The 14,142-nt window shown below is 41.4% G+C and overlaps 1 protein-coding gene across 1 annotated transcript; it reads left to right on the top strand.

Annotated features, from left to right (window-relative positions):
• Nucleotides 1–10,986: 10,986 nt before the first annotated feature.
• Nucleotides 10,987–12,376, top strand: prmt6 (protein arginine methyltransferase 6). The gene has a single exon (XM_014157327.3). It carries the CDS (start codon nt 11,051–11,053, stop codon nt 12,104–12,106), a length of 1,056 nt encoding a protein of 351 aa, XP_014012802.1. The 5' UTR covers nt 10,987–11,050; the 3' UTR covers nt 12,107–12,376.
• Nucleotides 12,377–14,142: the final 1,766 nt, after the last annotated feature.

Genomic DNA, 14,142 nt, shown 5'->3' with positions numbered 1-14,142 from the left:
ACTAAGTGTCCTGTGCAGAGGCCCGAAGCAGCAGTTTAGCAAGGAAACGTATGTTTCCCTCTGGTACCTCTGGTCCACACTATAGCTGACCAATTAGCGATCAGCGAATGGAGCTGCTGTTGCTGTTTCAGTCTGATTGTTGGGATACGATAGATTATGTCTTTGTTTTCAGGAAGTACAGTAGCAGTGGAATGATGTTTCCTTGGACTCCCAATAAAGGAGCAGAAAATGAAAGAATTTCATATAATGCTGTAGATATATTGTAGCAAAACATTTCTGATTGTTCTTGGACAATCTCAAGCCATAGCAACAGACAGGGAATATCTCACACAGATATGAACATATTGCATTGGACTGTCATGCTCATAGAGAGCTGTAGGGGACTAAATTAGTCTGGTGAGTAGACAAGGACTAGACGTGCAGTAAAGTACGGTACAGTACTCGCTGTACATGGCCAACACATTAACATCATATTTACTTGGCTGTGTGAACCAAGCGAGAAATGCGTATCTTCCTCGCTATGCTTTCGCTCTTAGAGGAAAGAGAGGGAAAGGTTTTTGATGGTGATGGTGTCCAGATTGTATAGGGACATTGGCTGCTCTACCCTCAGGGCTAATACCCATAGTCCCCATGCTAAGGGTCAGGCCGGGTCACTTTACTGTCCCTTAGGCAAGATTCTACTTTGTATTACTCAGAGCACGCTATGGATGTAGGGTTTCAGAACTTCACAGCCAAAATAGCCTGTCTTGTTCGACTTTTTTTGTCTCATAGCCCTCCATTTCATTTTCGAGTGTCCCTTGGTGGGGGAGTGGCACTCGAAAACGGAGCAACTAGTGGTAGGGAGAGATAAATAACACTGGGGAATGAGACATCACTACATCACTTGTGCACATCAGAAGCCACAAATGGATAGATAGACTTCAACGCAATTCACTGACGATGAGCCTTGTGTTTTTCACAATGCCTGTACTGAGCAACAAATTCGAACATCAAAACAACAATGTGCCTGTAATGTACCAGGCCTCTGGCTGAGGTTCAATGTGGAGTAGTACTGCAGCAGGGCTTTCATTCCATAATAGCAGTTTGACAGTTTGTCGCATTTCCTTCACTCAGTCACTTTCTGCAATGTCTTAGGGATTAATGATTAACCAGTGGAAGCATTATAGAACAATTAAAACCACTGTTCTGAATTCAAATGTATACCAAATGTTTTAGGGTCCATACACAGATTGGCTACATCGCTAAACATCCATAGCATACAGGTCTTTTTATCCTCCACTTCACAATAAGTAAGAAAATAGTTAGCTACGTTACTTCAGCTGCATTGCACTGCAAATATCTTCAATCGTTAATGTTAACAATCCTACAATAAAGAACAATGACAAGTGATTGACGTAAACAGCGAGGCAAGCTTACAAAATTGTACATTTCATTTGCAGTAAATTCTTTAACTAGATTATTTACATCCACTGGGTTACACAAAACAACAGGCTGGTTTTCTGGTTTGCTCCGGAGTCCCTAAAACATTAAACAAAACAAATGACAATTCATACAAAGGGCAAATGCCCATTTAGCAAGTTAAATGAATAGCCAGCTGGCTAATGTTAGCTAGTTAGCTAGCTTGTTAAATAGTAATTTTTTTAAATGTACTTTAAGGCAAAAATATGCATATTTGTTTGTCTCTACATTAACGAGCATATTCCTCTTAACTGTTTGTTTTGCATGATCCGTTATAAAGTTATAATTACTTACAATTGCTTCCATTCTAGTATTTTTATTGGTCTGTGCTATCAAGGATCCTACCCCATTGAAGTTTACATTTAAAATGGTTAGGTAAGGGTTATGGTTAAGCTTAAGGTTAGGATAAGGGTAGGGGTAGGGGTTAAGGTCAGGGTTATGGTTTAGGGTAGGGAGGGGAGTGGGGGGGTATTGGGATTGAGCCTAACTCTGTGTTGTTCAAAACATAACTGAACTATGCAAAAAATACTTCAAAACCAACTATTCTCTGCAGCACAACTTAGCCAAGTCTGTGAGAAGACATCGCTATTTGGAAACATGTATGAAATGTACCAAGGGAACATGAATCAATAGATGCACGTTGCTAACATAGGCTACATAAGTGTGTGTGTGGCTGGCATGCTCGCACACCTGTGTGACTATCATGAATAATTAAAGAGAAGGAGAAAAAAGGTGTTAATTAATAATTGAACAGTCTATTAACAGTCAACATGTCTTGCATACCTAAAGAAAACCTGATTACTTCCTGTCAAAGACATACAGTCCTCCTCCAGACGGTGTTCACCGGCAAATCAACCACAACCCTCCTGTGTTTTAGAATCTGTTTTGATGTCACCACGTCGCTCGCTCTCATAAAAAAACACTGCTTACATAGGCATCCAGGTAATCAAGGACAGAATTGCCCAAGAGTGTACATTTCTGTCCCATCTGGCCAAACAGATGTATGGAGCGATGCATTCTAGGTAAAAACATGCAAGCCTGGGAGTATTAGAAAACAAATGTACGCTTGATAAGAAAACATGCACCGTACGAAGGTATGAGAGATAGCCGAGAAATCATAAATGAATATCTATGAGGTGAAATGGAGCTCTAATGCGAGTCTGGTTCCAATGGTATCGAACAGCGTACTGAATAGGCTGTAGTGAAAGACTAAGGAGGTTACTATTGGCACATGCCACCGTGCAAAGGCCTGAACAGAATTTCAATAGAAATGCAGAGTTCAAATGCAATTCAATTTTATTGCATACAGCACTTCAAGTAATGAAATGACTGCTGTTTCAAATCCTTTCTTTGCATCAAAACCATATGAAATTCAGCTGAACATGAAATTAACGCTTTCATTTTAGTTATCTAATTTAAAGTCCTCCCTTTTTTTTATTTAATTTCAAGTGGAGGAGGTTTGTGGACCAATCAATGCACGCAATTAGACACACAGCGCCTACCAATTAGACGTTGTGCTAATGTACCAGAATGGATTTTTCTAAAAGGATGAGAGAGAGCAATACTGTACAGCTAAACGTCTAGTCTGCCTGCCACAGTTGACAGACAGAAGGAGGAAGTCTAGAACACCACTGCACTTTTAGGCAAAAAATGCACCAATATCATTCCAGGAACTGCTTTGTTTCCAGCATCATAAGGAGGTGGAACTGCTACATATCCATGTCAACTTAGACTTGCTGCTTTAATTGAGCCAAATTACACACCAGGTATGATAATGATGGATTTAGGATGTTATTTTAATTATGCTTTCTCTCACACACAGACACATGCACACATGAAAGCATGCACGGCAACACACACAGAGAGACACGCACACACATGCTCTCTCTCTCTCTCCCCCTCCCTCCATCCCCATATAGCCATATTGCTATTTTCTTTCATTCCATCATGAGTCTGGACCAACAGTTTGAATATGGTCTCAGACTTTTCAGACAGCAAGACCCACTCCACTCCAGACATGATTGACACTTCAGAGTTTCCTCATAACGGCCTTCACTAGTCTAGTCTGCACCTGGGAGACACAGAGACAGAACGACTTACTGTATAAACAGCAGAGAGAGAGAACTGAACACATTGCTAATGCTGCCACTGCTGCCCACGTCTCAGGCTGAAAAGAATTGATTTGGATTTTCATAATCTCAAGGTCAGTGTTGAGGATAAACCTAAAGGATCTCATCTCCTCAGAGCTGCTCCCAGTCCGGCCTTTTTATTGAGAGGATAGAAACACTGCTTATGTTTATTATTTAAATGAATACTGTGATGGTAGATTGTATGTGCACTCTAAACAGTTACAGTAGATATTGAAAAGGCTGAATTTCCAGATTCATGTTTTCCTATTGTACCCTGCAGTTTCCCTTTTAGGCTTATGTTTCTCTTGCTGTTCAGAAGATACTGCCCATAATTGCATAGCTCTATACATTCAATATATTATATAAACATTGTTAGGGAAAGGATGTCTATCTATATAATTCCATTCCTTGACCTCAGATGATCTTGAATGAATAGTTCCCTATCTGAGTTTTTAAACAATCCAGGCTCTACCGTCAATAAGCCAGATGTCTGCTATCCTTCCAATTATCACCTGCATGCTAATTGGCCATTTCCCTGTGGTGTCCACACATAGCCTGCTGTGCGCCTAGTGTCCACACATAGCCTGCCCTGCACACCTGGTAATATTATAGCATGTGACTTGAATATGTATGTATCTATGCTTCAGGGTTTGTCTTATGGTCCTATCAATTATGCTTATGCAATGTACAAATAAGAGAAAATCAGATGCAACTCAGAATAGCTGAGGTTCATATAAACTTGCGGACCCCATGCATTTACCACAAATACCTCGTTTGAGAAAGTTTCCGTACAATAGCACCTGCAATAAGAGCCCTGTAGCTACAGAATATTCAGCGTGGGAGAGTGGGAAATGTGTGGACCCGGTGTCCAAGTAGGCTAAACGTAGCTATGTGTGTGGAAAACATTTCATCACATGTAAGACATTTAACTTGTTTAGTATAGTTTGTAACTCCACTGAGTACTTGTTGCTGTATAGTCCGTTTGTTTGTGTTGTTGGTCTTGGCTAGGTTAATGTCCGGTCGGTAGCTCGCTCGCACTCACTCATGTGGCTGCTAGCATCGACATGAAAAGGGGCATGAGGGAAGCCCTACAATATTGTGTTTTTCTAAGTAGTGAGAACACTCGGGAGAAGGCACTGTTGAAAAGTAATCTTTAGACATGTTGTACTTTTCTTAAATGTAGTTTTGTAATTTACTAAAACAACAGACAAGAAAATCGTGTTTGAAAAAGGTTAAGTATTTGCTGTGAGCCAATGGAGTAACCTAGGTAACCACAAGACGCAAAGTTCTATTTAAAACCGACTGGGACTATTGCACATGGTGCTCCGTTACTTTTTTTTGTATCTTCATTAGCACAGTATACATAATCTTAAATTTACCTTCAAGACGCCACCAATTTAAAAAACTGAATAAGTAGAGTGCTGATTTATTGGTGCATTGAACCATGTCACTCGCCGTAGTTTAAAAACTAAAGGGCATTTCAACATTAACAGAGTGACACTGAAACTCCGATTTTACAATTTAAAATGTACTGTAACAGTCAAAAGTTTGGACTCACCTACTCATTCAAGGGTTTTTCTTAATTTTTACTATTTTCTACATTGTAGAATAATAGTGAAGACATCAAAACTGTGAAATAACACATAATGAATCATGTAGTAACCAAAAAAGTGTTAAACAAATCAAAATATATTTAAATTTGAGATTCTTCAAAGTAGCCACCCTTTGCCTTGATGACAGCTTTGCACACTCTTGGCATTCTCTCAACCAGATTCATGAGGTAGTACCTGGAATGCATTTCAATTAACCGGTGTGCCTTGTTAAAAGTTAAGTTGTGGAATTTCTTTCCTTCTTAATGTGTTTGATCCAATCAGATGTGTTGTGGAAAGGTAGAAGATAGCCCTATTTGGTAAAAGACCAAGTCCATATTATGGCAAGAACAGTTCAAATCAGCAAAGGAGAAACGACAGTCCGTCATTACTTTAAGACATGACGGTCAGTCAATTTGGAAGAATTCAAGAACTTTGAACGTTTCTTCAAGTGCAGTTGCAAAAACCATCAAGTGCTATGATGAAACATGCTCTCATGAGGACCGCCACAGGACAGGAAGTGTTACCTCTGCTACAGAGGATAAGTTCAATAGAGTTACCAGCCTCAGAAATTGCAGCCCAAATAAATGCTTCACAGAGTTCAAGTAGCATCAACTGTTCAGAGGAGACTGCGTGAATCGGGCTTTCATGGTCGAATTGTTGCAAAGAAACCACTACTAAAGAACGCCAATAAGAAGAATAGACTTGCTTGGGCCAAGAAACACGAGCATCCTTTGGTCTGATGAGTCAAAACACAGTTCACTTTCATAGCAGCCACATTGTATTCCTACACGCATCTGTACACTCTCCTCCTCTCACCTTGTCCCTTAGCTTGTGGACTTCAATGCACAACACACCAGCTGTATATGACCAGGCGAAAAAAAACTTTCCAAGCCAAACCATATCATAACTACTACACACAGCCTACATCATTGTCACCATATTAGCTAAAGTAACATCAACATAGCTAATAGAACTAATGCGTTAGTGAACCCACTACAATCATGCAGTAACATTACAGAGTACAATCAGTAAGCAGTTTAGCACTCATAGCCAGCTAGCTAACACAGCAATCATCTATTTGAGCAGAGTGTTTGTGGGCTAAACTGAAACTGAAAAAAATAAAAGACAAAATATCTCTATATTTGTCTCTTGCTTCTCCTTCATTTTGGAAGAAATTAATTTGTTAAAAACGGTTTAATTATTGTCTTTCTCTCTCTTGGAGTCAACTACTGATCACATGTTATACACTGCAGTGATAGCTAGCTGTAGCTTTTCAGTACTAGATTCATTCTCTGAATCTTTAATTGGGTGGACAACATGTCAGTTCAAGAGCTCTGATTGGACTTACTGTGTAAGTCTATGGAAGGGGGTGAGAACCATGAGCCTCCTGGGTTTTGTATTGAAGTCTGGCTCTCCAGAGGTGGACGGAAGCTAGCTGTCCTCTGGCTACACCATGGTGCTACCCTACAGAGTTCTGTTGAGTGTACTGTAGACATTCCTTGCAAAATAGTGTTTTAATAAATTATTTGGTGACGTGATTATACTTAGTGTAGTTTTATCTAAAAAGGATAACTTTTTAAATCTTTTACAATTTTTATTTTTTATGCAATTCACTGAGGAGGATGGTCCTCCCATTCCTCCTCCGAGGAGCCTCCACTGGTCTATACCATACTGCATGTCTTTTGTTAAAAAACCTAAGCTCAGGGCAGTTATTAAAACCATCTGTGGCTATTTCTGTTTCAACAACTCAGAGCATTAAGCACTTCTCTTTAAGTGCACCATCATGATCTGTTCACTACAGTCCGTTTGGAGCACTTAAAACCTGATCAACCTTTTCTTTTACAGGATCTTTGATTAATGAGCAGTGTAGTCTTCACTTGACTTGGTGGTTAAGTGGTTAAGTGATATGGAGGCGGACGTGAAGAGTGGACGGAACCGGAGTATAAAGGCACACAAGGCTTCTGCACACGTTGTATCAAAAGACTGAAACATGACTGTACATGTTGTTGTCGTCTATGTTGTTATGCATCTTGTATGCACCAATCTGTCACCACACATAAAGTTCCCTTAAGAGGATATAAAAGTTATTGGAATTTAATTTCAATGACTAACATACACACAACATACAGTAGAATATAACATGATTCATCTGGAAACCTGGGAGAACATAGTTGTAATGCATATATTACAACAATGTACAAGCATGTTGATTGAATATGAAAAAAGGACAAGATGTGAGATGTCTAATAGCGTCCGTGAATAATCATGCATATTTCCAATTGTAGTCTAGATACAAATTATACTGAGGAGGAATTGTGATGCAGTCAGCATCTCTCTCTCCCTGCCTCCTTGGTGTCTGTCATATTTGCAGGTTGTACTTAGTAATTTAATCTAATTGCAGTCTAATGTAACTGACACGAGGAAGGAGGGGAAGCAGGTCTTCGGGGAAAGAGGATGTAATTATTGAATTGATTCATGGGGCCATGATTGACGGGCCCAGATCCTGTCACAGCAACTGGTCAGGAGAATGAGTGGGAGGATGAGGGAGGGAGGGGGAGGGTGGGTGGGATAGGAGGGGCAGGGGATGATGGGGAAGGAGGGGGATGATGATGGAGGAGGGCTTATAGAAAGCGCTTCCACAACCTCCAATACTCCTCATCCAAACTGCTGCAAGACAAATTCGATATATTTGCGCTTGATAATATCTCTGATTATTGTGCTTGTGTGTATGTGTTTCCTATGGGTTTAGATATGCTTTCTCCTCTGTTTCAGGTCCTAGACAGAAAAAAAAACATGGTTTGTGTGTGAGAACTGTGTTTGTCATGGAAACAGAGAGAACAATTGAAAACAATAATCAATGTTTTGTTTAAAAGGAAAAGCTGTTTTATGACAGACCACTGTTCGCTTATGTAACCCCGTTCTATGAAAGTAAAATATCAAAGTACTCTCCTATTGATCCCTGGAAATGATCGATAGTCGGCCATTGCATCCCAGTGTCTGTTACTCAGCATGCTAGTCTTCTGGAATGGGGGATCATGACACTGAGACTGATTGCTAGGACACTGGCCCTGTGTGTGTGTGTGTGTGTGTGTGTGTGTGTGTGTGTGTGTGTGTGTGTGTGTGTGTGTGTGTGTGTGTGTGTGTGTGTGTGTGTGTGTGTGTGTGTGTGTGTGTGTGTGTGTGTGTGTGTGTGTGTGTGTGTGTGTGTGTGTGTGGCTGGTGTGCGGCTGGTGCTAAGGCAGGTGACAGGTCTGGTCATGCTGACAGCAGTCAGGCTACTCCTAGGGGACTGTAAAGACTGACAGCAGCTGCCCAAAAAGAAGCACCACATCCTGTTTTCCAGTACAAAGAGCCTGCTCACTCTTGCTACCTTTCTCTCTCTCTCTCTCTCTCTCTCTCTCTCTCTCTCTCTCTCTCTCTCTCTCTCTCTCTCTCTCTCTGTCTCTCTTTCTGTCTGTTTCTTTCTCTCTCTGTCTGTCTCCCTCCCTGTTTATATTCTGAATCTCAGAACTCAGAACCTTCACAACTGCCTCTCTTTCTCTCAAAACACACATGCCAAACAGGAAACACATACATAGTGACATCTAAATGCAGGCATGTGCTGTTCATGGTCATCACCACAACTCCAGCAGACAGTACATACACACAAACCAGATATACTCACACACTCAGTGTCTGTCTCAGCATGATGTAACGAGTCCTTCACAAACAACTTCTTGAGCTTGAAAAGAAGAAGAAAGTAAAGATCAGCTTTGGGCGGGTAGGTTATCGATTTCTCCAAAGTGATTTGGTTTCCTCTAGCTGTACTCATGGTTGACCAACCATCAGCTCCCTTGCTTTTCTCTCCCATCTCCCTGCTTTAACATCTCTGAAATTTTCCAACATGTTTCAGGCCCAGTGAACACAATGCCTTCCCTCCTTGCAGTCCATCAGACTCACCAATCAGACTCCAGTGAGCCTGTGGTTTAGATCAGCAAACAGCCATAGAAAACTTTAATTAAAGGAGATCAGGTGCTCACATCTGAGCAAACGTGTTTTTTTTAATCCTCCAATAATTTGAGATTGGGAAATTACATTATATGATAGGGGTGATTTTATGCAAACATGTGTGTTATCTTAGAGTGTGTGTCTGTGAGAGAGAGAGAGTGAGCAGGAAGAAAGCAAGATAGACAACACTGCCCACCATGATAGGAACTGTACAAGGTGACTTCATCACAAAAAAGAGAAGCAGCATATTCAGGCAAACCGAAGGTGAAGAAAAAGTACAGCTTGTCAGACCTAAAGCTGCTTTGTAGCTACTCCTCTGTCTGTAGAGAGACAGGCGATGATGATGTGTTGTCATTTTGTTAAGGTTAAAGGGAATTCATGTCATCCATCATATTGGGGATGTGGTGAAGCTCTGATTGGCCCTGGCATGGGGCCAGCCAGGCTACCTGTGTATGTGTGTGTGTGGAGGGAGGGGGGGGGGGGGGGGGGGGGGCAGATAGACACACTGGTTACGTCCCCTGCTCAGACGTTGCATGTTTCAACCAACGGTTGCGTGCCACCTCATCGACTGTGCCGTCGGGCACCAGATTGCTATAACATATGATGTGGTTAGCTGATACGTAAAATTCACATTTTTCATCACATTGTCCTAAGTACTAATTTGAAAGGAATCCTGGAAAACCCAACAACCTGGCAGCTCTCTCCTTTTCATCTTAGTGAAATGGAATCCAGCTCCTGCTCATTCTCTAACTAGCGCGAGCCAAGGATATGTGGAAGGAACTGGGAAAGTCTCAGAGGATTCACTGAAAGAGAACAGTGCCATAAACATGTGCTCTATCTGCCATCTTTTTCAGGTTGGAGAGCTTAGAACTATTTGTGGGCATGCTTTAGCCTATAATTGGCCTTCCCCACAGGAAAGCATGTCCTGATGGAGCACATGTGGGCCTATGATGCCCAATGCATCGTAATTTCACAAAATGTGTATTGTTTTTCTTTTATAAGGCACCATAATGCCTTGTTCAAAATATCTGGGAACTTGGAACTCGAACTTCAGTGCATTTAAGAAAACTGGGAACTTGGGGTAAAAACAAGCTCAAACTGGGAAAAATCTTTTTGAAAGGTCCACCAACTTGGAATTCCTACTTGGGAGCATGGGCCTCTTTGGGAGCATGGGTCTCTCTGACTTTCCGACTTTCCGACTTCAAGACCACTGACGTCATGATTTGACCTTTTATTTTTCCAAATTCCCAGTTTTCTTGAAAGCACCATAAGATATAAGATGATGAGGAGTGAAGAAAATGGGGATGATAGTTTTCTTTAATTGCTGCATTTGATGTGGATGGTTGTGGTTGTAACATATTTTTCATTATCAAACAGGTTTGTCACTATTCTTCATGATGATATTTGATGTCCTGCTACTCATGTCATCCATTGATCAATCGTTGAATGATGCCGCGTTCATATCAACTGGGATATCGGAAAAATACGAGCGCAAATCATGACGTCAGGGACCTCAGAAAGTCGGAGCTCTAGAAAGATGTCCGATTTTCCGAGTTGAAATTCTGAGTTGGATGACCGTTTCCCAGTCAGAGTTTGTTTTTTTCCGAGTTCCCAGTTGTTTTGAACGCATTGAAGTCAGAGTTTCCGAGTTCTGAGTTCACAGTTGGTTTGAACGCGGCATCAAACAACGCATTGCGACCACTGTCATTTGATGGTTCGCGTTTACTTCTGGGAAATGTAGTTCTTTAAAAACAAATAGCAAGCAAATCTACGAATTCGACTGCTTCTAAAACGACAAAGACCATTGTGCAACCCGTTTTCTCTTTCCGGAAGTATAATGCACTGAAGTTCCAACGTGATAACAAGAATCTGAGGGCAAGCGAAATGTCCCACTTCACAAAGAAAAGGAAATTAGACAAAAATGTGCAGGATAACCTGTACTTTGACAGCTATTCTGATGTTACCATTCACGAGGAAATGATTGCAGACACTGTCCGGACGAACACGTACAGGACAGGGATACTGAGGAACAGCAGTTTGATCCAGGGGAAAGTAGTGTTGGATGTCGGGGCAGGAACCGGTGTTCTAAGCATATTTTGCGCCCAAGCCGGGGCCAGGAAAGTTTACGCGGTGGAGGCTAGTTCAATCGCTGATCAAGCTGTTAAAATCGTTAAACACAACAAGATGGAAGACATAATCGATGTGATTAAAGGGACTCTGGAGACAATCGATTTGCCGGAGCAGGTGGACGTGATAGTAAGCGAGTGGATGGGGTACGCGCTGCTTCACGAATCTATGCTGAATTCTGTCCTCTTCGCCCGCGACAAATGGCTTAAAGCCGGCGGCCTTATTTTGCCTTCCAAGGCCGAACTGTACATTGCACCCATCAATGACTTGGTGGTGGAGGACCGGCTAAGTTTCTGGTCAACTGTGAAGGACCAGTACGACGTGGACATGTCGTGCATGTCTGACTTCGCCAGGAAATGCATCATGAGCAATGACATCACCGTGAACTTGGTGACGGTAGAGGACGTGCTCTCCCACCCCTCCAAGTTCGCCGAGTTGGATCTGTACTCGGTTACCACGGAGCAGCTGAAATCCGTGAAGGGGGCATTCAAATGCGAGTGTTTCGGTTCGTCTGCCGTGAACGCGCTCTGCGTGTGGTTCACGGTGACCTTTCCCGGTGGCGAGGAGAAGCCCCTGGTTCTCTCAACATCTCCTTTCAAACCGGAGACGCACTGGAAGCAGGCAGTGTTGTATCTGGATGAAGCAGTGGATGTTAGACAGGACACCACAGTGGTGGGCGAGGTCAACATGTATCCCTCAGAGGACAGTTCCAGACATATATGCATCCACGTGGACTACACTATAGGAGAACTCAAAAAACAGTCCAAGACCTTTTCCATCCCTGATGGTTATTCAGGAGAGGCTCAACAATAATGTTTAGGCCTAATCTTTGACACTTTAAGCAGTGTCAGCCTTACATTAACCTGGCTTAGCAGCAAAAAGGGAAACTTGGTAATTAATTGTCAGCCAAGGCCTAAGTTGTAAAGAAGGAATGATGGAAAGAATCCCACTATTGTTATGTAGTTTATGCTACAGAGTTTCCTGATGTCTTTAAACATATGAAGGAGAGCCAAAGTGTTGTGATAATTGATCTGAATTGAATACTTAAGTGGATGGAGTGAAATAAATACATTTAACAAATAAGCGCTCAATTGAAATGGTATGCAACTCACTTTTTCTCATATTTATATGAAATCTTTTTTTTCATTTTTTTGTTACACTATGAGTGGGTCCTACAGTAGAAGCAAGGTAACAAGGTCAGGGCTATATTTATATATATATATATATATATATATATAAGGTAAGGGCTATTTCCAGGCCTTTGTGTCTGTTATTGACATCAGCAGTTGGTACAATAGGCCTGTCAAAAATCATAATCTGTGTGGATCCACCATTGGCTCACTGACTAAGATTATCAATATGGATTTCTTGTCTGTTCACTCCTTGTACGGTTTAGATAGGCTAGATACCAGACCAATTAACTGTTTGTGTTTAAAAAAATGTATTTCCAGGTTTTCCATCCCACTGGCCCTAGTCTATTTTATTGTGTATACATTTTTTTTCCATAGGCTTGAACCCATTGAACTGAATCTGATGTCATATTTTACCTGATTGTTATTGAAATGGTTATCCAGAACTAGTTTAATAGATTCACCCAACCGTTCACTGAAGGCTGCTTTGAAACACTCTCTAGGTCTCCTTGAATTATATTACCCTAACAAGAGTGCTATGCAGCTCAGGTGAGGACAAATGTCTAGCATTCTCTGGCATTTAAGTTTTCATTCCAGTCGGAGTCTAACCATTAGCTTACAGTAAGGTGATCATGTCTGATAGACTAATGTACATGATAAAAGTATGGCAAACATGTTTTTCTCTTTACGATACTATGCGGTGTGAGACAGGAGGTGCATGGAACGGGTAACATTTTAATAAGAAAATTAGGATATACAGGTAGGCTGTTATTTGGTCGTCTTTATTGAATCTCCTTGTTAAATGTGACTTCAACGCAACATTTTTGCTCAGATTCACTTAGTTGCCACAGGTGCCTTCTAACCCGCCAGTGCCTAGTAGACAGACTAAAGGCAGGAACACAGATATTGGAAATGTTAAGTGCAGTATTAGCTTCCAGATGCTCCTGAAGTCCGTATCAAACTCTAGCATGCACAGCCACTCTTCTCTGCTCAACGCTCTACTCATTCTAACCCATCCTTGCCTTGAATCATTTGAAAACAAATAGAAAGGGCGTAGAAACATTAAATTGGTTTATTTGTCTTGTAAGGTGAATCAATAGAAAATGTGCTTAATCTAACTCATTGTTGGAGTCATTGTTAAAGTGGGGATGTGTGAGAGGAGAATCCACTATCTTAGAGCTTGTGGGTATGCAACAACTAGTCTTTCCAAAAGTCTGTGGTCCTCTGTCTCTGTTACAATGTCTTCCGCAGTCTGAGAAACACAAAGGCTTGTCTGACAGCAGTTGATGAGGACAACCGCTGTTATGAGAGAACAATGTGAGTCAGTAGAAGTACCATCAAATGAACATTTGACATTATGTTACATTCCCCATTATAACTCCACAGACTAGGAGGAAGGTGCTAGGAAAGTGTGAAACAGTTGAGAAAAAGAGATTAAGATTGAAAAAGCCTCTCCATGGACCGAGGTATGTGTTATTTAAAAGCTACATGCATTCTCTATGTGAGAAGATGATCTATGTTGTGTGCATTCTTGTAGAGTTTATGAATTTGATCGTAGGCCTATGTGTCTATGAGGGATCGTTTCAGCCTGATACAACATCCCTGACTGGATTCATATCAGAACTGGTCTGCGTCCAAAGTGGTTAGAGAGTTACGCCAGTAACCGCAAGGTTGCTGGATCGAATCCCCGAGCTGACAAGGTAAAAATCTGTCGTTCTG

This window comes from Salmo salar, chromosome 19 (assembly GCF_965601325.2).
Source record: "Salmo salar chromosome 19, fSalSal1, whole genome shotgun sequence".
In the NCBI taxonomy this organism is placed as follows: domain Eukaryota; kingdom Metazoa; phylum Chordata; class Actinopteri; order Salmoniformes; family Salmonidae; genus Salmo; species Salmo salar.
The sequence above is the reverse complement of the archived record's forward strand: the minus strand, read 5'-3'. Positions and strand labels throughout refer to the sequence as shown.

Coding starts and splice junctions, on each gene's coding strand:
- prmt6 (XM_014157327.3), top strand. CDS start 11,051: ATGTCCCACTTCACAAAGAAAAGGAAATTAGACAAAAATGTGCAGGAT.